Source organism: Liolophura sinensis, unplaced genomic scaffold (assembly GCF_032854445.1).
Source record: "Liolophura sinensis isolate JHLJ2023 unplaced genomic scaffold, CUHK_Ljap_v2 scaffold_15, whole genome shotgun sequence".
Classification (NCBI taxonomy): Eukaryota; Metazoa; Mollusca; class Polyplacophora; order Chitonida; family Chitonidae; genus Liolophura; species Liolophura sinensis.
In genome coordinates this window covers 769,139-796,871 of record NW_027017954.1, presented here as the reverse complement: position 1 = coordinate 796,871, position 27,733 = coordinate 769,139, and the positions used below count along the sequence as shown (strand labels likewise).

Below are 27,733 nucleotides of genomic sequence, written 5' to 3'. Positions count from 1 at the left end.
AGGGAACCGAGAACGGCTGCCCTTGTCACAATGCGTACATTATGGGCAGGATACTGCAGTAACTTGTCACGGTAAGCTGGCAGAAAACCGTCCGGGAGAGTCATTGCTTGAAAAAAAATATTGTGACTTTCCATTATTTTTCCTTAGCAAAGTCAGAGTTAATACAAAAATATTTTTCCAAAATCTAAATAAAAGGGTCTGTTATTAATCAGAAGGTCCTGCAGTGTTCGGTAAATTCCCTGCAGTCGGTACATCCAGCTAGGCCAAATGCTTACACTCCTGTAGGACGAGGGCGAGCAGGACCGCTAAAACACGACAGTTGTGTCCACCAACATCGCCCTCACCGAGCCCCAAACTAAAAGAAGCATTAGCCCTTTGAACCTTTTCAAATTGAAAACAAAGTGTGCTGTTTTTAGGAGCGAATTATCTAATTCAAACTATATATATATATGTTCAAAACTTGTCCTTTTTAACGGTTCACTATCTCCAGTTCTTTCCAGGAAGCGTTTCGCGTCCAAAGCCATGAAATTAAGTAACAACTGTGTAACTGGCCTCGGGGTCATTGCAAGAAAATCGGATTTTGTCGTATTCATTCTCATAAACACTCTCATACGGGTTGCTGTCCACTGGAGTTGAAATCCGCGCTTCTCTCCCTTGATTAGAACTCTCCCGATTCTGGACGTGGACCGGATCCGAACGCTCAGAGGTTCCTCCTGACTTATTACCGTGACATCTTCTCCTGTAGAAATAACACAGTCTATGGTCACCTAAATAATTTCAAGAAAGATATACTATCTTAACACAAAATATAAACCCAACAAAGCGAAAATTATTACAGCAGCATATTACACTATAGGCCTACTTATCTCTAATATTGATTTATTCGGGTTATTTTGGCACATTTTCTGAGCACATGTAAAGGTATTAGGATTTAAATTGCACATTATTCTGTATCACAGAGAGGGAACGATGGGTGCAGCTTTAGGTGTATCACAACCTTTAGTGTATAAACAAAATATTATAAAAATATAATAAATACATAAAATATTACACGTATATCTATACTGTGGAATAAACATTCATGGTCCTATTTTAAGCTGGTATCACTTACGTGTACATCAGTACAATAACGACGATTACGACAGCGACCACCACAGCCACACAGCCTATAACCACTCCTGTGTAGTTATAGTTGACGGCTATAAACGATAAAATACACATTTACACAGAGCTGAATTTGCAGATTTTATTGTGCTACATTGTATTCAGTTTTTGGCGAGCAATGTATTTTATGACGGTGAACATTTCAGCAGCACAGGAATGTTTATTTTCTGAACAAAATCGTTACACTATGGCGCTGTGGGACAAAGCCTACACTCTGACATTGACAGACATACGCTATTAAAGTGCGAGGGGTGGGCGTATGGGAAATCTATTGCAGTGCAACTTTGGCGGAATATGTTAGAAATTTGAGGTGGGACTGACTTTGAGCTGCATGGTGAGTCACGTAAGCAAGAAAATATGCAATGGATTGTTGTTATCCTGCCTTCCACATGCAGACAATTATCTGTTGGAGGACTAAAACCGAAACAGCCTATAAATGAAGCGTAATCGGCAGGAAATGCTGATCTTTGAGATATTAATAACATTAACATACTCTTGTGTGTATAATCACTAAGCCTTAGGAATTACCTTTAGACATAAAATTATTGGCGACGTTCTACTTTCAGTTGAAATGTCATCAAAAGAGTGTATTTATATTCAAAGAAAATCTTTTTCAGGTATTGGTCATCAGATGTTTCCCAAACTGACACTAAAAGAGAATTCATGTGAACTGGTGCTTACGTGTACAAAATCTGCCTTCATGTCCATCTGTACAGCCTCCAATACATGCCCCACTGCTGACATCACATCCGGTTGGACCATTAAGACAGTTCTGACTACAAGTAAGTTTGCAGTTTTGTCCCCATGTGCCAGGGGAGCATGCTGTCAAAATAGAAGAACACAGTTTAGGAAAATAACGTTCACAGACCTTACAAATATAAAACTGTCTGGCACACCACGACAATTGTTTTACTGATAATTAGGACAAACATGATCACGGTAACCTGAAAGGCCAAACACAAGTAATTATGCTCTCTCCTCTTATATAATCATCTGTCAAATGTGTTTATATTATCTATTTACGTTTCTTGAGTATTTTCAGAGCAGGTCTGTACATCTGATAAAATACTTTATATTTCGGTTATCTTCAGACTTCTGTCTCATTTGTCGATGTTTCAATGTTACCGTTCTATAGCTTGCATTGTTAACTTTTTTTGTTTTTTTTTGTTTTTTGTCTGCATTGCAATCGCAATCGTACCTTTGGACGGATATATTAAAGGCAAGCTAGATTGAATTTCACAACATAAGCTGGCACCAATGCCATTATATCGTGGACACTAAAACTGGGATATTACATAATGTGGAACGAATAGACCATCCCTGGAAGGCAAAGGAAGCCTGACATCAGCTAATGCAGAGCGAGGAATGCTGTAAGCGTGCTTGAAATAAGCAATGGCGGCAAAGAGTGAGCGGCCAGGGGTCAGTGATGGGGGGGGGGGGGGGGGGGGGGGTGACTCTAGACAGAGTTGTATTTTCTCTCAGTCAAGTGATAGGAATAAAGGAATCCCGGAAGTTTTAGGTTATATGCGCATATTACTTCTATAATGCTACCAATATCCGAGAGAGAAGATGAGAAGCAAATGGTTTCTTTAACTCTCAGATAAGCGATTGGCCTTACACAAGAAATACGAAGACGTTTGAATTAACTCAATACATACATCTGAACAAAGTACATATGCAACAATCACGGGTCCTGCCTAGTACGCATGCCCACCAAATAGTACCAAAGTTGCCCATTGAATTGACATGAGACGGACGCATTAACATGCTTGTTTCATCTATACCCCTTATGTTAGTTCAGGTGCCGTGATTGCAATATTTAGTATGAACTAATACGTTTTAGTTAGTTCCATTTTGATTTAAAATTCAGACTCGACTCTCCCATTTAAGTCCATCTTAACTCTTTTTAATATTATATGTTTCACATCTGAAGCCTTATTGGGCTAATTGTTAGTCATCTAAAACATATGCCACGATGTATTACAATAGTACAATAATAATACACTGTGCTCCCCAAATTGTGAAGGCCCTTAAATACATTTAGATAGTTTCCTTCCGTCGGGGAATTCGCTCTTCCCAAGAAAAAATTGAGAATTATTTTTTTAGTGTGGATTACACTGCTAGCCTGTGATTATGTCAACAGCCAATCCCCACAGGGCTTACCAGGTACTAGGACCCTGACTACATCGTGTAAGGTATTAGTTCATTGATAAGTTGCTGCTTAACACCGTGCTCAAGAAGTTGTGTAGTATCAAATGAATGAATGGTTATGGCTTAACAATATCCTGGTGGGTATAGTATCGAAATTTGCGTATGTATTATATAGGGTTATATGCATTAAACCCTGTACTCATGACATGTAAAAAATAAAGAACACACCATCTAATTAAATAACCAAGACTTTATTATATCAGCTTGTTTTTGAGATTATCACAAAGAGTTTCTCAAGAACATACACTGCAGCACTAAATATATGTACAATCACACATTATGAGCTCTGAGAACTCACATTTTGTCTTGAACACATCCTGAAGTTTTTGCCTTGGTCTTATTTTCGTAAATATTACTAATTCTCTAACACCTTGTTTCATTTTTAGAGTAATCATATTTTGAGTTCAAGTTCTTTGTTGCATACATAATCAAAATCGCTTGTGACCTCGCTATGAATTATCATTGTCTCCTTACGGTGCAGGGAAACTCAGACTGGCAAAATCAGATTTCTGAAGAAGTCAGTCCACCAGCTGCAGAGTGGAGGAATTCATCAAGTAAATTTCTGTAGATGTCAGTGGCATGTAGAGGGAAACAGAAGCTTTAGGGTTTCTCTTCTGAGTAATAACCACACAAATTAATTTAGTACAAGCAACTACCTGAACTTACCTATTGAAACTAAAGTCTCTTTAACTTAATTAAATCACGTGTGACTGTTCACTGAAGTCTTTTTGAAAATATTCGTAATATGTACATAAAGATTTTATGCACCGAGGTCGATGGAGTTTTGATACTATTTAATTGTTTATATGGAAAAAATCCCGTGAGGAGTTCTGCTTGTTGAAGTTATGCTTTTTAAAGAATTCTGCAAAGCTACAGATATGTTAACAAAGATATGTATAGTGAAAATGCATGGTCGATGCGAGACATGCCTCTGAAAGGATAAAACTATCCCCTCCCCCCACAAAAAAAACAAGCTTACCTTTATCTCAGTTTTCTTCAAAATTATTCTGTCAATGTAAAAGCTCCCAGACAACACATTTTCCCTCATCTCATCAATTTTGAGGTGTTCGCGAATTCCATCGCTATGGGACTTGTAATCCAGTCTTTCTTTTGCTGCTAGTCGTGTAGATCTTTGATCAGACATTGTTGCAGAATAGAGTGTGTATGGAAAATTATGGGAAATAGTTGCCCTCTATGAATGTGCCAGACTAGGACTGCCTGTTGTGATGTTTTCGCCTCTTGAATAGAAGAAAATAATCTGTGCCTTTTAGGAACTGCTCGGGCGATTATTTTAGGTACGTTAGTCATATTTTTTACTTATTAGCCTGGTTTAGAATAGGTCCCATGCAAGAGACACATTGACAACACGACGTATGAAGGTGAAATACAATGGTCGGATTATGAGACTAAAATTATTTATCACAGAGGTGTGCTGTCTTCATCACCACTGCAAATGCATATCCCAAATATACTTATCCACACAGCACACATACTTGTCACTTAAACAAATATTTACATGCTCCACGGCTAACAACTAATATGTGTATTTGTATCAAACAGGCCAGTACAAAATGGTGAAATTAACCCGTGTAGTTGCCAAAGTAATCACCAGTTTCATTCGAAGTCATACTATCCAATTATATTCACGTTGATATCAAATATTAATATAGTTTTTAGTTCAGATTACGGCAGAGACACTCGTGGATATGTTCCCGTGTACAAGCTGAATATTTTACTTAATTCGTTGCTTTTATAATGTTTAAAGAGAAAAAAAAAACAAGCTCCTAAAAGAAATATTAGCAGTCGACTGAAACAAAATAATGTTATCTCTGTATTTGATGTATTTGGTTATATAGCACAAGTCATATTCCGTAAAAGAAGTATATTCTTCAGTATTGAAGTGCAAATGGAAATAAGTTTGGGTTGTAGTACAGTAAGGTGTTGTGACCCTGTAGCTCCACGGTATTATTTATCAACATTTAACACTGCGTGGTGTTAACAGCACGGAAGACTCGTTATATGTAAAAAAATGCTTTAGGGTTTCTCTTCTGATTTCCAAAGGCGAGTCAGTCCACGTATATATACAATCCACAGCCAGCAGAAATTCCTCAATTTACAGATGACAGGATGACAAGCTGTAGTGGGAACGGCACGCTGACGATGGTTTATTCCCCTACTGCCTGTGAAGGTGTAACTTCTCAGGGCGGACAGATTGACAGTAGCGTCCGTGATGCCGAGCTGGCGATGTATGTTTCACCCCTCCGAAATATACACAAAGTCACTTTTAGGGTAAACTGGGATGTACGTAATCGCACAAGGAGACAAAGAGCGATACAAGCTCTCGATAGCATTTCAGCCACACTGTTGTTCTTACAAGCAATATGTATAATTCCACAGCATAAGGCTGTAAGGTCAAATACCATCGTAATAATCTTTAATTCTTGTTCTTAAAACTTTTCTAAGAACACCAAAGGGTCGTGATCAGTATACATAGTGATATTACCAGAGCAACTGGTCAATTACAATTCGAAATGCTGTACAGCCAGCACCAGGCCAGACGCCTCCTTTTCTATGGTGGACTAATTCCTTTGATGTCTATTTAAGTTCCTAGAGAAATAGCTCACAGGCTGTTCTATCCTATCTTCTGTAATCGCCACGATATGGCTGAAATATTGCCCATGTGGCGTTAAGCCATAATCATTCATTCATTCCATCTTCTCCTTCCTGGAGTAAAAACAGATCCTACTTCGATGTCACTAGGCATCTGAAAGGGACGGCTTAGAGTTGGAGCTTTGAAAATAGGACGTTTAGATAGAATGTCCTTTAACCCATTAAAGCTGACTAACAACTATCTGACCATACACTTGAAATTCTTTTTGCGCAACAGAGTCAATGGAACAGCAAGAACGCTGAAATTGGGCACAAACCTACGGTAAACTACATACCTCAAGCACTCTAAGGAGGTCTTTCCTACAAGTATGCACTGGTAAAGATAGTATGGCCTGGACTTTGGCTGAATGAGGGACCAAGGTATGCCGCTTGTTCTTTGGCAAATTCTTCTTGAGATCAGTCACTAAACCCAATGAAGACAATCAAGAGAATATCTTTTCGAGATGTTTACCAGGTTCTTACTAAGAGCAATCTTAGTAATAAACTTGGCATTTCCTACCCTATCAATACAATCTTCACTACGAGGAATAGGATAAGAATCCGTCTTGTTTACAGCATTGATCTTTCTGTAATCCACATATAGGCGTATAGAACCATCGAACTTAGAAATAACTACAGTTGGTGAACAACAGCCACTCCGGCTATGCCCTATAACCCCGCTGTCTAACATGTACCGTATTTCCTAGTTAACAAGCTTTAGCATTGCAGGGTTAATCCTGAAAGGGTGATGTTTGATGGGTACAGCCCCTCCTACATCTACATCATGTCCTGCAGCATTAGTACAACCAGGTACATCCAAACATATTTTATTTATTTTTTTGATTGATGTTTTACGCCCTACTCAAGAATATTTCACTTCTCCGACAGCCGCCAGCATTATGGTGGCAGGAAACCAGGCAGAGCCTGGGGGAAACCCACGACCATCCGCAGGTTGATGGAAGACCTTCCCACGTACGGTCGGAAAGGAAGCCAGCATGAGCATGACTTGAACTCACAGCAACCTCATTGGTGAAGGCTTCCGGGTCATTACGTTGCGTTAGCGCGCTAACCAACAGAGCCAATCCTGTCTCCGACATTTAGAAAGGTGACTTAACACTTTACCTAAAATGCTCAACATATTAATGCGACATGTGACAGTTTCCCGATGACCAGGTGTGCTAATAATGTAGTTAACAGCGTTAGCTTTTTGCTAACCGATATGGTCCACTAAACTTGGCCTTAAGCGGTTCGTGAGGTAGGGGCAAACATAATCTAATAAGGTTACTTCTGTTTCCTGAGGACATCTAACCTTAAGACCATACGCCAACTCAAATGGACTAATCCCAGTGTACTCATTAGGAGTATCTCTAGAGGCAAACAATACAAATTTTATCGCTCTGTCCCAAGTTTCAGAATTTTCCATACAGTATGCTCGTAGAGCGCTCTTCATGATTTGGTGGTATATTTCCAAAGCCCCTTGGGATCGACAGTGATAAGGTGTGGATTAAAGCTGCTTAATCCCACATGAATTCCTGATATAAACCAGACATAACGATGGAGCCCTGGTCAGTTTGTATTTCCTTAGGTAAACCATATCTGGTGAAAAGATTAACAGACTATTAACTATCCGAGGTGTGGTTAGCTGTATCTGTTAGCTGTATCCATAATAGCCAATAAGTACCTTACTAAAAGGCACACTAAAACCCGGATTTGGAATTAAGGATTCCTTATACTATGCTGTGGTTTTCCTACAAGCTAACAGGTGTGACCTGTCTTACAGAAATTAACCACATCCCTGTGAATCTTAGGCCAATAAATATAGCGAGCGATTTTATTTTCTAATGCCTAAATGTCCACCTACTGGAATCTCATGACCCATCTTAAGTAGTTCCTGTCTACAGTTGGAGGTGAGAAAACTTGATTTAAATTTGCTTAATCATTAGCTAATGCATGAGGCAGTCAATACTTTCTTCTCAACAGCCCATCCTCCAGGTATTCCCTCGAAAAATAAAGCAGACTTACTTAATTCCCTTACATTCTCTACACTATCAATATCATGAAAGAACGTTTTAGCCAAATTAATATTACCCGCTGAATCCCCGATGGTTACAGAAGAGTTGTCTTCCTTCTCCCTAGCTCTTTTCTGTGACATGATAACCACACAAGAAGGAAATATACCTGGGAACTTGCCGTAGGTCTTTTGTATTTTCGTACAAAAACCTGTACACTGCAGACATGAGGACAAACCTTAACTTAATTTCATGCTAAATCATTACCGAGCATAAAAGAAAATACTTACTCAGGCAAACTATTAACAACTCCTACAATAACCAAATCAGAATTTACGGTCACCTCTAGTAAGGGAACAGACATAAAATTTCCATTAAAACCCTGGATCAGAACATGACTGGCAGCCTTATCGGAACAACATCTGCTAATATTAGACTGGTTTGCCCCAGGATTCCTAAGTATGCTAACAGGGGAGGTAACTCCATTACCAGTAACCACACCAGCAGACAGGTGTCTGCCCTACCTCTTTAACGTATAATTTGGCCATAGGATAAAAACTGCGTATGTTGACGGGGAACGTATCAGAAGAAAAACACACATTTGACTTTTGTTATCTGCTTGTCAGTACTAAAATTTGAAGTCTTTTTGTCGGAAAATTTTGTTCATTACTCTTATGATTTAACTCATATTCATCAGCCAAACTTGCCGCGGTCTTAATGTCCTTGACCTTCTGTTCACCTAAATGAGCCTTGACCTCATTTCCAACATTGTTCTTAAATTTCTCCAAGAGAATAGCCTCTCTTAAATTCTGAAAAGAATGACCTAACGTCAGAGCCCTATACAAGCTATTAAACAGCGTTTCTTTACCCCTGGCAAACTCCACGTAAGTTTCATCGACTGTTTCCTTAACTGTCTGAACTTCTGTCTACAGGCCTTCGGCAAAAGCGCTCAAAAGCAGACAAGACCAGTGCCTTGACTGTGTTGTAATCTGAAGACTGATCTACCGACAAAGTGGAATAGACCTCTGCAGCTTAACCTTCCAATGTACTCTGCAGTAACATTGTCCAATACTTTCAGGCCACTCCAAGTTAACAGTCACTTTCTCATATTTTGGGACAGAAAAAAAACTTTCCACAGCCTTATCATCGTATTTGGGCACTAATCGAAGGCTTTGAGCCAAACCAATCCATTGCTGACTACGACTAACAGCTTCTTTTTCACTACTTTTAACCCGGGGTTCCTTCAGTTTGAACTCCTGTTTTAACTCTGTTTCTCTCTTTCTTCCTTTTTTAATATCACCGTCTCTAACTCAAACTCTCTTTCCCTTTCTAACTTTCAACTTTCTAAGACTCTTAGGGCTTCTGGCTTAAGTCTAATTGAAACATGTCAGATATTTTCTTTAAATCTGCCTTCGTAGACAACTCAACAACCGACAAATCCTCGCAATCAAGGACTGAAGGTGCATTAAATTCCTCAGCCATAATGACACAATATAGTATACAAAGAAATTACATAAGTAGTTTTACAAAATGTCAATCTCTGTTTGATCCAAAATAGGAACCAAAACACCTCTAAGCACCGCTAACACCGCTGACAATTAACGTGCTACAATCTAGCACAAGCAGATTTTAGTTCCCGGACAAGTCCCAAATATGTAATGGTACCACTATCGGAGAGCAAAGATGAGAAACAACTGGTTTGTTTACCTCTCAGATAAGCGACAAACCTTACGCAAGGTCAAGTGGACTTTCTAAGCGACTGTTGTGGACTTTAGTAAATGACTGCCTGCTTCACAATTCCGTCGGCCTTATATATAGACTAACGTAAAGAAATTCCGGATGGTTTGAGCGTAAATATGTAAAGACTTTGGTAGGGTATGTGTAAGGAGGAGGGATATAGAATAAGATCCTTTTAGAAGGGGAAGGTTTTTAGTTAGTAACAGCAGACATTTTGATTTAATACAAGGGACTGGCATACTAACTTTGTCGACAGTTAGATCCCAAGAAACCGGCCTTACAGCGGGGATTCTCGTCTGTGATTGGACAGCCCCCAGATGCTCTGTCACACGTGACGTTGTTATAACATTCGCCACACTTTTCCTCACAGCCGGCTCCCCAAAACCCAGCATCACATCCTGCCAAAAAAGTCAAAAGTTCAAAAAATATTTAGTGGCAAATGGTTAGTATGATAACGCAGCGCAACGACACAAGGGCGTCACCAAAGCGGTCGTTGTCAGTTTAAGTCCAGCTCATGCTGGCTTCCTGTGGGTCCTACGTGAGAAGATACGCCAACAATCTGCCAATGGTCGTGGCTTCACCCGCTTTTCTCCCATTATAATGAATAAGCAGAAGAACACTGTCTTCCATTTTATTCCAGGTCAATTATTACACTGAAATCATAGTTTAACAACCCGGTTCTAAACACCTACATTGCTTTACGAATACAACCGTACAGGAACAGTGATGCATTGCAAAAAGTAACAAAAGAGTACGCCGCTTGGAGTCGACGGTTTGGAGATAGTAGATAGTTGTATCTTGAGTCCATCCTTAGGCATACTTTGAATTCATTAGTTATCCGAGTTTGAAAGATGTTAAAGCGTGTAGCAGTAAACCCTCTTTAATGAAAATCCAGCTGTTAAGTATTTTCAATGGCGAAGTGCAAAACCCAATGACAAACTTTCATTCTAGATATAAAAAAAGAAAACCAGATTACATTCAAGGAAAACACCGTTGGAAGAAATTTCGAACAGGCAGCACATGCTTTACCTGAACTTGGAGGCAGTTCTAAATCAAAACATGACGGACGTTAATTCAAATGCTTGAATGACTGGATCACTGCTTAAGAATGCTTTATCAATGCTTCCTTTGACATATATACACTTGGATGACTTAGGGAATCCGTGTGTATCAAATGTAAGGATAGGTTCACGTTGTAAAGATTGGTGGAATTTTTTACGTGGGGTGAGATAGCCAGCCACGCAGTGCCCTACGTACTGTAGCCTATCTCTTTTAGAGAGCCGCCTTTATTCAGCTCTCTGTTTGGGTGGAAAGAATTCAATGCCTCAGGTGACGGCACAATTATTTTAAAAAATACAGTTTATCGGTCACGATTGAATACGAGGATGAAACTCGTTTATTACATTCGTCATGGTAACCAGATCACTTCTTTAGCTCTCAGCCTATGCACCAAGCCAAGCCAACCGCCATATTAGCGCTAATTATGACCTTTGTCGGTCACAAAGAAAGTTTTTTCATCAAAAAATACCTTGAGATATGCTAATTATGAAATGGTAATGGTAGTTCCACCTCCATGCTTAAAACTATTTGAGAACGGGTCAAAGGTCAGTATTTGGGCTAAATTAGCATAAGACAAAATATCGATCACAATATTATGAGGTTGAAACTTATTTTATGCATTCCTCGTGACAACCTGATCACTAATAACCAATTCATAAGCCCTTATGAACTTAGCCAATCACTAGCGCTGAAAGGCTCACTCTAAGCTCTCTACTGTCAGTGTGGTTTCTTAAAGTGGATAGGCAGATATGGATGCACTAAATTTGATTTTGCGGTTAGTTTAAATGTTAAATTGATTCATCTGAACCACACATTTATGAGTAGGGAACTGAGAACAGCTGTCATAGCGTACGTGTTGGGCAGGAGACGGCAGTAACTTGCCAGGGCAAGAAAAACACCTCAGGAGAGTCATTGTTTGAAGAAAAATATTGTGAATTACATGGAGAAAACCGACTAAAATGTTGACCGCCATCTTGTCTAGATCCTGCTCACGTGCAGCAGAAATGTTGTCACAGGGAATGACATAAGGTGGAAATCCCTCATAGTCCAAAGGATTTTGATAGTTCAATACGAGGTCATGGCTCCTAACCCTTTAATATAAATGTGGATCCCACGAAACTTCACGGTAGGTATTTCGAAAAAAAAATACCAAAAACAGTTCATTAAAACCAATCCGACCTGAGATGGCACAGGTTTGTGCGGGTGATGTCCATCCCATGTTGAATCTGTATGTTGCATTTCACTGTCCACCATATAGACAGCGATCATACACTGGCTTAATAACCTAATATTTATACTACGAATCTATACAGGTGGAAGTTAGTAACCTACTGCTCACCATCAGTCTTGGGACACTTTCATGATTAGTTTACCTCTAACAGTACGTGAAGGTGTGAAGTCGGAGTCCCAATCTACTACTACCCCCATCAAATCCGGCTATGGATGTTGATGGACTGTTCCTTGGTGATTCCTTACTAATGTAGCTGTTTATGGACTGACGTTTGGGGGAGACTCTAACTGTTGACGACTTGTTAAAGTGTCACCTCGTTTCATGCCAGTGTCCATCGAGATCGTGACGATAGAAGACAAGATAATACTGATGAGATGTGTTATATATGTAACATTGGCTGAAAATTCCACCATTTTCGGTGTATTCTGTTTCTGCCCTAGTATTAAATGTCTCAAGCTCATATAACTACAAAGGCCTATTTACGACCTTGGAATTCAGCTATAAATAGTTATGCATATTATTTAATCTGAAATGAACACATTACGAATTATGGTGATATTAGTTTCAAAATCTAGTTTGTTATACATTGTCTCCTTTTCACTATATTGGGACCTGGAAGATGATAGAATCTTACCTGCCTATCTGCTACCTGAAAGACGATAGAACTACTCGAGGATAATTTAACATTTTGCGATTCGTTTATTCAAGTCGCGTCAATTATTTGCTGGTTAATTTTATTGTAACAAAATGTTCATCTACAACTGAATTCCTAATTTCTGCTTTCTATGAGTCTTATTTCTTTAGATCATTATACTGTCTTACATTTATTATAACACCCGGGAACCCCATAGGTTATTAGAGTACCTTAAACTCTACTGTCAGTTCTTCCTCTGGCATCTTATGTTCGGAGATTTATTTGAGAATTTCACAACTTACAGAGAATTAGACCATAACAGTTATCCCTGGACTAGTATCACAATTATGGTGTTAAATTTTGCCTCTGTTTTGACTGGATCAAAAGTAGATATCACGGGATCATTTAAACAAAAACTCAATAAAACCAGTTCCCAAAAGAATATGTAAAACATATAAATGGTCAATAAATCTGGTGACATGTAAGAAGAAAGCATATGAGTCACAAGCTCTTCTCGAGTCACCTGTTTTACACTTCAAACTAGAATATCCCGGCATGCATCTGGGATTACCACGACAGTACCCGGATGCCGTGTTACAACTGTCCGGTCCACTTGCACACGATCCACAGGTCTCGTTACGGTCGTGGCCATATTTACCTGCTTCACAGGCTTAATTTAAGTAAAAAGAGAAAATAAAACTCGATATACAAGTCATTTCAGTGCTGTTGTAATGTATCCAGATACACAGGCTATACACGCAAGCAGGAAGTGGTAATTGTTGTACTGGATGTACCCAACGTTTATAATATATATAAAATATAACTGGAACAAACGTGCTCGCTTTGGGCGCCGGCAAATACATGGAGCCTCCTTTGCCGTGCGCGGGACCTCGCTGGCTGAGTGAGTACTAGTACGTATCACAAGAATGGTATTAAAGATTCTGCCTCTGTTTTGTCTGCACTTAATTAGCTTTGATTCCATACAATATTACAAAAACGCGTAAGTCTACGACACATGTTAGTAAGACCAGGACCAGACAAAAGTTCCAGAATTTCTGGGCCCAGTTGTTCAAAAGTATATAATAGAAGTTATGCCCGGTATTAACTTTATTCAGGGTTACAGTGCATTCAGTTTTGTATTAGGCCAAGATCAGTATTAACATTTAAGCCTGGTTTAACTTTTATTACACTTTTAAACAACCGGCCACTGGATACACAAGTACGTAAACTGTATATGATCGTAACAGTGATGAGATACATGGATATTCCCTGTGTACATACGGGCAGTCACTCTCACAGAGGTGTTGGTATAAAAATACTCAACCGGAACTACTTGTATATCACTCCGCGTGCCATATAACACACAATCTATACTTACCCCACGTAAACAATGAAGCGGAGATCCATTTCCAAAAAAACATGATCACTATTTCCTTAAATAATTTGGAAAAATTAATACATATAAATGATCAAAAAACCTGGTGACATATAAGAGAGAAGCATGTAAAACATTATTCCCGACTGACCTGTTTTACATTTCAAACCAGAATATCCCGGCATGCATCTGGGATTACCCCGACAGTGGCCGGATGTAGTGTTACAACTGCTTGGTCCACTTGCACACGATCCACAGGTCTTGTTACAGTCGTGGCCATAAGTACCTGCCTCACAGGCTTGATGCAAAAAGAAACATCATCATAATTTGGTGGTTATAGCTTTCTGTGTCAAAGAATAGGCGATCTGTTAAAAACAAAAATTGACATTTATATGTTGTTCTTTTATATTTATAAGAGAGCAAACATTTGGACTTCACCACTTGTTCAGTATCCTCCTTGAGACATATTAAAGCTTAAATCTCGCAACGCAACGCAAATCCCTCCACGTAACGTGTTTAAGGTTACGTTTTCGTAAAAAAATGAAAAGACAATCGCTTTTCTGAAAATTAATTAATTGAGCAGAACAGAAGCCGATTTTTGAGCAAATATGGGATCCTCTAGGCATTGGGTTTCAGATTGAGCAAATAGTCGGTAGCAACAGATCCTGAGGTTCCAAATGCGGATAGGAAAATGCCAAGTGTTTTGCCAAGTGTTTAGACAAGTGTTCTGAGTATGAACAAACTATTCAACTTTTGCTTTGAAATCAGCCATACCGATAAATCCTCAGTGTGCGAATGACAACAATGACAACACTTGATGTCGAGTTGCACCCAGGACCCACCTTACGTCAATGGTCTATGATGAAGAGACATACTGCCGAAATCAGAATATTTGAGTTGGTTCAATTGAAACAAGGCTAAAATATGAAGTAAGTTTCATCATACAGACAACTGAAAAATATGCGTAAAATACTTCTTTCATTTTTTCAGATGTTTTAAGAGTGTTAGAAGGCATTCAAATGTTTTTAAGCTCTGATGGTCGCTATGTGTCATACTGACGGTATCTAGGAACTCTGACGTCACATCACGTTTTTCCTGATGTTCAGAAGAAGAAACGAATTGTTGCGAACATTATTTCAGTAATCTTTCACTCATGGGCAGAGAGTTATTCTAACATTCAGTGTCGTTATTAGAGTTGAAAAAATTTCCTGTGACGTCAGAGTCCCTAAAGTCTGATAGTTTGGTCCACAGAGCCGCCCTTAGAATTCAAGTGTTTGAGTGCTTTTAATTCTTTTCACAAAAATGTAAAAACAATTTAAAAAAAGTATATTTATGTCTAGGTTTAAGTGATGTATTTAGTGATGCCCACGCCGATTTCATGCGGTCTGTACCTTTAAACTAAATATAAAAATGAGTTGCATTTGACTCCTAACTAGACCCCCTCGGCCTATAATTTGCGAAAAATGACAATTAAGAGAACTGAAAAGGGGAAATCCGTCACTGGTGTCAAGCGAGATAACATGCAAATCAGGCAGCACAAAGATTCCCACGATACAACCTTTGCTTGTGGATCGCACATGTAAACAATGCTATACATTGGAAGCGATTTATGCTAAAGTCTAGCAGACCAAATAGAACCTTCCTTTTTATCGATAATGCATTATAAATAATTCGTAACTGCCAACGAACTGTAATACAGAACTGAAATTCATGGTAGGTCTCTAACATTTGAAGTTCGCCGAATATCTCCCGTCGTTTAGACAACAAGGGGAGGTAACCCAGTCAAAACAGTCCGTCATCGTCCGTCATCTAAATATAGCGACTTCAGAGAATTTATGGTGGAAGGGAAACCCGAACAAAACTGAACATTCGATTATTAACTCAGTCAGACAAATGTCAGTAGCCATCAAGATTATGCAGATGGCATCTAAAATAACAGCGCATTTTTTTCGCCGCCAGCAATATGTCTCTTCAGGATAGGATGTCACAAATTCGACAAGAGTGACTGAAACAGCGGTTTGTAGCAGCTAGGAACAGATTTGATAATATTTCGGGTAACTAATTTGTAAATTTCGAACTCTTTAACACCGTGCTTAGTTATAATTTACAGACAACAATTGACAACAGGGGAAGCAGCGAAAGTCGTGCTTATCAGGGTGTTTTCCATTGAAAACTACATTCTATACCACGCATCTAAGGCAAATAACAATAACTATGGAACTGAGTCTTAAAGTGAAAGAAAGCTGAAATAAAAATAAGGCACACAGTTCATCACAGTCAGCTGAAAACTGTCCAAAAAATTTTTAATTAAATTTTAACATTTTAAGAGGAATTAAATACATTCGGATGGTAGACTTTAGTAACAATAACAATGTTTAGGTACTCTGAAGTTCCCCCCCATACTGAACACAACTTTCAGTGTTAGAATATTTCTTATTACCCACAAGTAAAACATTACTTATGTAATGTTCTTTTTTTATCAGTATGGTCCTACAAGGTGAAATTAATGAAGAAATGTTATGAGACCCTAGAGTGCATTACCACTGGCAGTATTGTTCACACAGTCAAGCATTTAACACTGGCAGCATTTAATTCCGAGAAAAAAAAGTTAAAATAAATAGGTAAAATTTAGTGAAATAATTTTCAGTTGGCTTTCTTTTGATGTTCACTTCATTATTTTCATCCGCTTTTTTCCTTTCAAGTGAAATGGCTTGCTCAGTATGTGCACAGAACAAAACGAGCTAAACGAGCTAAACGAAAAAGGCTGTCGGTATTACAGGTGAAGGGAGATAGCTTGACACCAAACTAGTGAGTTTGGTTACACATTGGCAAGTCGCGACAATAAAAACTCCTATAAAGAATTATATCTCCAAACTATAATGTCTATGTAGACATTAGCACACTGATTGATCGCCAGAAAAGTTTAATTGGATTGATATCTATTAAACCGCTATAATCGGTACGAAGCCAATCACATGCGCAATAACACAGTCATTCGAATATATATTGATGAACTTCTTTCAGTAACTGACCACATACAGTAATATTCAGAAACCCTAACGCCAATGCTGTGGTGGTGAGTTCAAGTCCAGCTCATGTTGGCTTTCCCTGCGGCCCTACGTGGGAAGATCTTCCAGCATCTTGCAGATAGTAGTGGGCTTGCTCCAAGCTCTGCCTGGTTTCCCCCCGCCATAATGCTGGCCACCGTCGTATGAGTCAAATATTCTTGATTACAGCGTAAAAGAAACCAACCAAATAAATAAGCAAGTAAATACTTCAGGAAGATCATGTTACAAAGATAACGTATGCTTCCAGACGTCAGCACCACAGCCATTGTCCCATGTAACATATTGTGGTTTTACATTATACAATAAAAAAGTATCGCAGTTTTCTTTGATGTATCCCGGCATGCATACAGTTTGATTTTCTGTGCGCGGACAGAGCCCGGATGACGTGTTACAGGCACTGGGGCCCTCAGCACAGGACCCGGAAGTTTCCGAACAATTTAATCCATATGTACCATTATCACAAGCTGAAGATGAAAATATTAGATAGACATATGGCCAATAGAAGAGACTGCGACATAAAAAAAAAATAAATAAAAAAAGTTGATAAGAATGCTTTATAGTATTCTAGATCAGATCACCTCAAAATATGCAGGAATATTCTACAAGTTGAAATCCGATTTTACAGCAGTTGTAAATATCAAGACGTATCCTTTGAACGCATTGATTTGGATATATGATGACCACAGATTCCAGCATTAGAAAAACGATGCGTTAAAATATGACTTAATGACCCGTATAGATAACGGGTACTAGCATAAAATCCACATTATATCGGGGGAAGTCAAATGCCCATAAATTATCGAGAGTTTGTTTGTATGTTGTAGCCTTTAATATTCAAATCATACTGTTTTAATCCCACAGAATTCTAACAAAAAAAGTCCACGGCGTTTGGTTTTCCTCTAGCATACACATGGGTGGAAAAAAACAGTAAGGGAAGTGAAAGTACAGGGAACATGCACATTAATAAGCGTAAAATGCGTTTTATTGATTGGTAAGTGCTAAGTACAAACTCTAACACGTAAGCCAAGAATGCGTTTTAGCTGTTAGGTATGATAAACCTGGTCAGGTAACGTTCAGCATGGGTTTTGAGTCGGCTTTAGTACATTATCGTAGAAGTAATGCGATACGTTGATATTTCCAGCGCACATATGGCCAACCATGCCCATAGAGATGTTGGTATAAAAACAATCGTCAACTGGGACCACTTTTGTATTATCCCACGTGCCATACACGTGTCAACAATCTAGGCGTCAAGTCCGACATATGCATACCACTCGTAAACCATAAAGTATTATCCCGAGTAGATATCACGAGATCATTTACACCAAAAACCTCTAACACAAATTCCCAAAAGAATATACATGTGTACAAAATAATAGATATAAATGATCAGTATATCTAGGGACACGTAAGGGACAAACATGTAAAAAACAAGATATTCCAGTCTCACCTGTGTTACATTTCAGACCAGAATATCCCGGCATACATCTGGATTCACCCTGACAGTGCCCGGATGTCGTGTTACAGCTCTCTGATCCACTTGCACACGATCCACAGGTCTCGTTACAGTCGTGGCCATATTTACCCGCTTCACAGTCTTAATTCAAGTAAAACGAGAAAATAAAGCTCGATTTACAAGTCATATCAGTGATGTTGTAATGTATCAAGATACACAAGCTATACACTTAATCAGGAAGTAAAAGTTGTTGTACTGGATGTACCTGACATTTATATTTATGTATTTATTTCATTGGTGTTTTACGCCATACTCAAGAATATTTCATTTATACGACGGCGGACAACATTATGGTGGGAGAAATCGGGCAGAGCCCTTGAGAAACCCACGACCATCCGCAGGTTGATGACAGATCTTCCCAGGTACGGTCGGAGAGGACGCCCTGTGAGCACTAAGCTCTTGGCCATTTAAGTTGCGTGTTCAATATCAGCTCAGGCTGTTTACACAGCGGTTTGCAAATTTTCTGTCAAAGGTCTGGGTGACTTGAGAAAACTAATTGGGCAAAGGTAATAGCTGTAATGTACACTACGACATAATGCTCTAACATACAGTAGACGTATCACAAGAATGTGTAAAAGATTCTGCCTCTGTTTTGTTTGGACTTAACTAGCTTTGAATCAGCGCAATATTATAAAAACGCGTAAGTCTAGGACACATGTTGGTAAGACCGGGGCCAGACAGAAGTTCCAGAAGTTTTGGGCCCAGTTGCTTAAAAGTATATAATAGCAGTTAAGCCCGGTATTAACTTTCGTCAGGGCTACAGTGCATTTAGTTTTGTATTAGGTCCAGACCAGTATTAACAATTAAGCCTGGTTTAACTTTTAGTACACTATTAAACAACCGGCCACTGGATACACAAGTACGCAAAAGTGTGTATGATCGTAACAGTGATGAGATACACTGATATTCCCCGTGTACATACGGGCAGTCACTCTCACAGAGGTGTTGGTATAAAAAGACTCAACAGGAACTACTTGTACATCACTCCACGTGCCATATAACACACAATCCATACTTACCCCACGTAAACAATGAAGCTGTGATCCATTGCCAGAAAACATGATCACCATTTCATTAAATAATTTGTAAAAATTAATACATATTAATGATCAAAAAACCTGGTGACATATAAGAGAGAAGCATGTAAAACATTATTCCCGACTGACCTGTTTTACATTTCAAACCAGAATATCCCGGCATGCATCTGGGATTACCCCGACAGTGGCCGGATGTAGTGTTACAACTGCTTGGTCCACTTGCACACGATCCACAGGTCTCTTTACAGTCGTGGCCATAAGTACCTGCCCCACAGGCTTGTCGCAAAAAGAAGTAAAAAACGAACATCATCATAATTTGGTGGTTATATCTTTCTGTGTCAAAGAATAGGCGATCTGTTAAAAACAATAAGTGACATTTATATGTTGTTCTTTTCTATATATAAGAGAGCAAAAGTTTGGAGTGCACCACTTGGTCAGTATTCCCCTTGAGACATATTAAAGCTTAAATCTCAACATCCATTCAATTAAAGGACAGGACAGCACCTTGCCAAACATATTTCAGTTGAAAGCAGGATTCTCAAGCGGTCTAAAAAGGATCATACTTTATTGTTTTAATGAGATTTTACGGAATAATATGTAAAACAAAATAACATTATTGCACAAAATTGCTGGTGTGAGACGAGTCAGTCATCTTGAGAATTTTTCCAGTCAAACACGTTGCTATAAGTTTGCGCGGCCTAAGCTGTGACGTAGCGTTTACCCATTCACTTCATCAAGCGACATATGAAAACACAGAACTACTGCATAAGACATTATTTTGAGATTGTGTACAACAATTTAGTTCCGTCTAGGTGAAGGGCCATTTCACAAAGTGTTGTGGGACAGGTCTGTATCATTTGTGGATTACCACAGATGTAAAGCAGATGATTTTCAAGCCGTGTAATACTCAACGGCGGTGTCACAAATTATGTCCGACAGTAGCATACCGTCCCGGCCAAAACCTCATTCCTCTCCCCAAATGCATTTTTTTTTGCTCCGTTTGTCGCATACAAGGGATATTTTTTTCTGTTTTCCATTTTAAAATACAGTAAAATTATTGAAACGCCATATTTGCGATAACTGGGTCAGCACGGCTTTCTTCCTTGAAGCCACTGCTAGAGTGGAATGCTTAGATCAACGTCAGTGGTGCTTACATTTATTTCCATTTTGTTTCAGAACATGTTTCCGTTTGTTTTTGAGCATAATTCTAACAACAATCTTATTGTAATTTTGTAAATTTTGTAAACATTTAACTGGGGTCAAAATCAGCAGCACAATCCCTCCAGAGGCTACAACCTGAACCAGGAATACCCCGGTTGTGCGTCTACAGCTGCCTATTTATACAAACTCTCTAGGTCTACTATATCAACAGTTCAAGCAGTGGAAGAAGTATTCTTCCAGTATGTCCAATTTATGAGAAAACTTTTTTGATAACTTGGGCCTTTATCGCCAAGTCCACAACTTTTATATGTCATAGGCTACTGCTTAGACTTTTGTACGGAAAATACCTGCTGCGTTACAGACCTAGAGGTAGTGTGATGTCACCTTACTCTCGAGAGACGTGCTTAAGATATATCAAGACAAAGTTTCATTAAACTTTGACTAGATTAAAAAAGAGCTAAAAAAATATGTAATGTCGGTTTAAGACACTTTCAATGATGGCCTTTCAGTGGACATAAACATTAGTGTGGTGCTGTCTTTCACTTTAATTTGGAGGTCATGTGTTTGAGGATAATGTAGCCATTTACATTGTACAGAATCCTACACACTTAACTGTCCTGCGTCCGTTACACATGTAGCCAGTATCACATACTGACTTTCTTCTCTGTTATACTGAATCTTACATACCTGCCTATCCATGTGACTTCTTGTGTTTTATCTCTGTTGTACTAAATCCTACATACTTACATGTTCTGTACATGCTACACATGTAGCCAGCATCACATCTTGGCTTTCCTCTCTGTTGTACTGAACCTTACATACCTGCCTATCCCTTACATGTTACCCATGTAACTTCTTGTGTATCGTCTCTGCTGTACTAAATCCTACACACTTAACTGCACTGCGCCTGTTACACATGTAGCCAGTATTACATACTGACTTTCTTCTCTGTTATACTGAATCTTACATATCTGCCTATCCATGTAGCTTCTTGTGTTTCGTCTCTACTATAGTAAATCATACACACTTATGTGCCCTGTACATGCTACACATGTAGCCAGCATCACATCTTGGATTTCCTTGCTGTCGTACTTAATTCTACGCACTTCCCTGTCGAGCAATTCTCACCCATGAAGCCAGCATCGCATCTTGGCTTTCCTTTCTGTCATACTGAATTCTACACACTTACCTGTCGAACAATTCTCAAGCATGAAGCCAGCATCGCATCTTGGCTTTCCATCAGTTAGAGGACATTCCCCAGTATCTTTATCACATTTGTCGGCCCAACAATGGCCACAGTCCTTTTGACAATGTTTTTCCCATCGACCGTCAACACATTCTGCGAAAGTAATAGAATGGCATGTAGCTGTTTCACTCAGAAGGAAAAGTTTGAAATATTGCGCAATAACAATGACTTATTGACGATGGGAAGAAGGAAACTAAGCAGGGCTTGAAGTAAATTACTGGCCTGCAAAAAAGTAACTGGATTTCAACATGCTACTTCGCTTTTGTTGATACATTTAACGTGTTAGAATATAATATAATTATATAATGAAGACGTACAGAATGGAGAGTAAAACCAAAGCAGGGACAGTGTGATAGTTGGTAAATTGTCACACGAGGTCACACGTAACTAATGAAATACGGCGTCATGTCAATTTACCCTAGTCAGGGCTTTTATTGTGACAGTTCATGTAAATGAATGAATAGTAGCAATTTATACACCCTCTAACATCATGGCTTAAACAAAATTAGTAAAAGTCTGTGAGATGTCCGTCTGTTACAATGTGTATTACTCAACATTGTCAAAAGATCAGCTTTCAAAGACGCCAAATCAAGACAAAAAAACTAGTGACATTTACTTGAAAAAAAAAATGAAGATGACAAACAAATGGAGATTTCTCAAATAAAACCGTGGATACTTCTCATCCACAAGTGTTGTCGACAATTCCTGTTAAGGTTTGCTTTGAATAGGTCGCTTTGTCATTCGATTTCAACCTTCATGTGATACTTGTGGACATTGCTTTACATGAACAAGCAATCCCTTCCTGATGGGCTTACGTTACATTCTTAAATATCAGTTTTCAACTTCCGGTTGTCAAAGTGCTGTACTTCCCAAGGATACGTTGATTTATTCATCTGATCGGTATTTCACGCTGTACTCAAGAATACCTTACTTATACGACAGCGACCAGCGTTTATAGTGGGAGGTAACTGGGCAGAGCCCAGGAGAAACCCATGACCATCCACAGGTGTTGGGTATACATGTACATGACTCAAGACAATTCAATTGTTTGGTCATCAATTATCAATTCCCACTTTCAAAAGAGGCCAAACTGTGAATTGCTTTCGAAGCATATTTCGAGTCCACTGGCGTTTGACCGAGCGGTTTTGCCCACTAAATCCCTCAGGAAAACTTTTACTGATAAAATTTTCAAGAATTCTAGTACAGTGTGCCTCAGTGGACGAAGATTATCAGGCCTCGTGCGATCAGTGCTGTCATATATATACGCACAGTGCTGTGTGGCCAACCGTTAACGTGTATAAAACAAATGGAAAATAAATAGGGGAGTGTGGCCACATAGCGTTCGTACATATTTGAATTGTACAAGTGCGGAAATCGCTCATACTTTTCACAAGGGCTTATTGAACACAAACTGACACGATAGGATACAGATATTATACACTGCTGAAGTTGTTAAATGGGGGACAGTAAAGTGTATCCAAACCCATTCGCGCTGAATAGACTTCATCAATATGCTTGTCTGGCTTGCCTGCAGGGTGCGGTAGCAAGCTATACAAACCTGACTGTCGGTGTATGAGTTAGGTGCCCATCACGTTCAGCAATTATATATACCAGAAAAATATCCGACAATGAAGCGGTAGATATGGCAGTTTACATTATACACATTATATATAATTTAATTTTATATAAAAATTAAGAAAAGTGGTATTATACTGGATTTAACTTGAAGGCAAACTGAGAAGTGATTGACTGCTGGTCAGGGAGGCTTTCTGTTTGAATCCAGCTGTCGCTATTTCCAAGGTGGATTTAAGTGTATAGATTTGTCTGGTACGTAGCAAATGTGATTGGCTGACAACAGGCACTCTGCACCCAGCTGACAGTAGTCATACAATAAAATACTCTTCAGTACTCTTGGTTAAAGAGCAGTCAAATATATAAAATTCGAAGTGATTTTATACAAACAAATATGTTCAACACCTTTTGATGTAAAAAATTACCATCTAGGTATTGGTGATAAATGGAATTTTTTCTCTCTTGCAAGACAGAAAATAACTCCATCTGACAGTTTTCCAGATTGGTCATCGCTTTCGTGTATTACCGCATTTATATTTCTTCTCCTAGTCAGCATGAGCCTATTATTTATGTTAAAGCCACTTTACCTGTACACCGTGTCCTTGTGACGTCACATTTGGAACATGCTGTCGTTGTATTACATTGTCGTCCACACATTTCACCATACCATCCAGCGGAACACACTGTCAGGGGTATAATTAATATGAAACGTTTATCCTAGTTGCCTCAAATCTAATGTTTTAATTATTTGCTTTATGAGTAAGTGAGTGAGTGCTTGGGGTTTAACGTCGTACTTAACAATTTTTCAGTCATATGACTACAAAGAAATCCTTACAGTGCATATAATGTGCCTCCTTGTTGCAGGACGGATTTCCACCGCTCTTTTCACCGAAGGCAAGTAAAGCGCCCCGCCCGAGCCATTATACTGATACGGGTCAACCAGTCGTTGCACTATCCCCTTCATAGTGAACACCAAGCGAGGAAGTTACAGCTTCCTCTTTTAGGTTTAACTCTACCGCTCCCGAAGCGGACTATTTGCTTTATGAATGATGAAAATAACCACGTGAACCTAAATTGTTAACAATCTCATCCTTTGTTTTAAACAGTTCAACTATGTATTAGCTATACATATTTAATCTCAGATAACATCAATATCGCCTGCATGATATACATATTTTTCTGTTTTATACTTAATATAGTTTTCTTTTTGTTCATATAGAGATTTCGACGGAATTTTGAAGCCGTTGTAAAGAAACAACCTCGATGTGATTGTCTTGTCTGTGTACTATTATGACATATTAAGATAGATGCTGACACGCTGTTATCACAGACACATCAATGTACCGTAGATAAGCACTTCACGAGGCAAACCTGGCCCTGGTCATACCAAAGACGTTAAAAATGATACTTGTTGCTGCCTCTCTTGGCGCTCAACACTGAGAGGTGTTCTAGCAAGGAAATATTACTGGTCTGTCCGGTGTCAGTATGTTGTGACTTGGTGGCGGTACCATGTGTATTGTATTTGGCATGGTACTTCAGTGGCGGCAGTGGCAGCATGGACGCCCTGCCATAAGAGTGAGTGAGTGAGTGTTTGGGGTTTAACGTCGTACTAAACAATTTTTCAGTCATATGACGACGATGATATTCACGCTGCTTCACTGAGACGCCATACAGAAGGTAAGTAAGCCGCCCCGCCAGAGCCATTATACTGATACGGGTCAATTATTCCCTTCATACTGAGCACCACCCTGCCATAAGAAGACGCAGTACGAGTATGTGTACACGGCTAATGATTCCTCGTCCAAAACATGACTAAAAATTTGTTAAGACCGACTTAAAACCCCAAGCATACATAGATACAAACACTTAACAAAATGTTAGCGGTACACCTGATAATGATGCTATTCTGACGTGGTCTCCTGACAAGGCTCTGGAGGGAGCTTCTCCACTTCATCAAGTGATATACCTTGCTATCGACAAGCAGATTATACAAATAAATTTTTAACCGTGAATTGGAATGACATCAACCCCATATATGCAGTGTGCGATAATTAAATTAAGGAAAGAAATTATGCCCCTCTCAACGTATACGATCATGAAAATGAGAAAAGTATGCAAATTAAGACATAATCCATAAACGTACCGAAGATGAGAACTTCACAAAGTGTTAGATATTCGTCTGGACGTGATGTTATCATGACGGTGTCTCCTGACACCGGACCTCCCGTACAGTGTCCGGTTACGATGGGCCCGGGAGTCGTGGTAATGGGTGTGGTGTCTTTATAACAGGTTTTGTAAGCCTGGGAGGAGTTTCCCACAGACAAAATGAAGCCGCTGAGTCGACGTCCCACTGTAAAGAACATAAAGCTATAGACTCATGTGTTGTAATAAAAGGAATTCCTCTAATTATTCTGCTCAGCTAAATTCTAGTAACACAACATAATTTGACCAGTAAATAATTTTAAACGTTTATCTCTCAAATTAAATACTGATTAGCAGCTTCTGCTTTTTATATATAAACGTTTAGTCATTTATCTGATTGTTGCGTAAGCCTATGCTCAAGAATATTACACTCGCACAATGGAGATCAGGTCTTGCGTGGAAGAAAACGGATTGCACGGGAGAAACCATCAACCTTGGGCAAGTTACTGACGAACATGTTAGACAAGTGATCTTCAACGAACGTTAAATTGTGGACACGAAAGTCGTCAAGCGCTTATTTTCACCGAGATCAAACGAATTGCCAGAACAGAGGAACATACAAATTGTCTGCCCAAGGGTAGGTTTGAACCCACACATCTTGTGTTCTAGTGACTGACAGGCAAAGGCGTTTATTCATTTACATTGTAAGTGTTAAGTACCTTACTGACTTATATGACGACGATAATGTCTATGTATTCGAAAACGAGGCAAACGTAAAGGGTCTGACAATCATACCGTGGCAGTGTCACTCCTTATAACTTTAAACTGATTTACATGATGTTTTTCCCGTAGAAAAAAGAGAAGAAGACTAAAGCGAATACGGTATTTAACAGAAATCTCTACACTGCAGAGGTAACTTGTTTCACTTTCCTTACGAAGTGTCGCGCCAGTCCCATTATTAAAAGCTTTGAAAATAGCATAAAGCAGAAGAAAAACAAAATGCCTATGGCTGTGCAATTAAACAGAGAAAACAGAGAAACAGAAAATAATCAGACTAAACATGGTTACTTACAGTTTTCTTTTCTGTTGTATATGGTGAAGTTGTTAATCCAGTACACGGCGCCCAGTGTTACTCTCCAGGAAGCTGGACTTGGTGTCTGCCTTGTGTGCGTACAAGGTGTATCCGAGTAAGAATGTCCCAGTGTACCGTCAACAGCCAGCTCAGATGTGTGTCTGGAGAAGTTTGACGATTGATATGTTGGTTTTCCCAGAGCGACATTTCCTATAAGCATCAAGCTATTCATGATAATGTTGTCGTGGATGGGGATATATACAGCTGCCAAACAAGTAAACAAAGCTGGTTGCCGTCGTATAAGTAAAATAAAACTCCAATCAAATAAATAAATACGTTATTATTTATATGAAAGATGGAATGTTCTTAATCATGGTTCCTTTTCTGATAGTTCTTTCTGATAAAAACCACAAAGCTTTCCGGCAGACATGCACCACATGAAGCTAACACTGGTGACAGTGGATCCTACCGTCTTGTGCATATTTAGTGAGATGAGGCAGGAGTAGAATGTACCTTCGCTGCTGAGTGTTTGCTGGTGACTGTTTATAATACTGCCAAACAATGCAGTTAAAGCCTATTGACTACTTACGCCTTTGACATGTGGGTCCGTCCCAACCTGCAGCGCAGTTCCCTACACAGCCATTCTGAGGGTCACAGGTCACACTAGTATTACAGTGACAGTCGTATTTACAGTCTGGTCCGTATGTACCGTTGGAGCACACAGCTGAAACTATAACATACATAGTACAATTACAATAAGCGTCAGTCACACTGCCATAATTACACTGTTGTTTGGCCGGGTAACACGCGGGTCACAGTGACAGACATACCTACAGTACGGTGTTACTAC

The 27,733-nt window shown here is 39.2% G+C and overlaps 1 protein-coding gene across 1 annotated transcript; it reads right to left on the bottom strand.

Moving 5' to 3' along the window:
• Positions 1-468: 468 nt before the first annotated feature.
• Positions 469-27,103, bottom strand: LOC135481304 (multiple epidermal growth factor-like domains protein 11). The gene is made up of 11 exons (XM_064761150.1): positions 26,884-27,103; positions 25,813-26,019; positions 24,257-24,352; positions 22,041-22,190; positions 19,820-19,966; positions 18,588-18,734; positions 14,221-14,367; positions 10,016-10,168; positions 1,846-1,986; positions 1,112-1,199; positions 469-739 (listed from the first exon to the last, which is right to left on the bottom strand). The coding sequence occupies exons 1-11, from the start codon at positions 27,101-27,103 to the stop codon at positions 529-531; spliced, it is 1,707 nt and encodes a 568-aa protein (XP_064617220.1). The 3' UTR covers positions 469-528.
• Positions 27,104-27,733: the final 630 nt, after the last annotated feature.

Excerpts from the sequence above, each read along its gene's own strand:
- LOC135481304 (XM_064761150.1), bottom strand. The coding sequence starts at position 27,103 with ATGCTTATAGGAAATGTCGCTCTGGGAAAACCAACATATCAATCGTCA. Across the intron at positions 22,191-24,256 it reads CACAAGGACACGGTGTACAG|AATGTGTTGACGGTCGATGG; the intron begins GTAAAGTGGCTT and ends TTACTTTCGCAG. Across the intron at positions 18,735-19,819 it reads TGGTTTGAAATGTAAAACAG|ACTGTGAAGCGGGTAAATAT; the intron begins GTCAGTCGGGAA and ends ACTTGAATTAAG.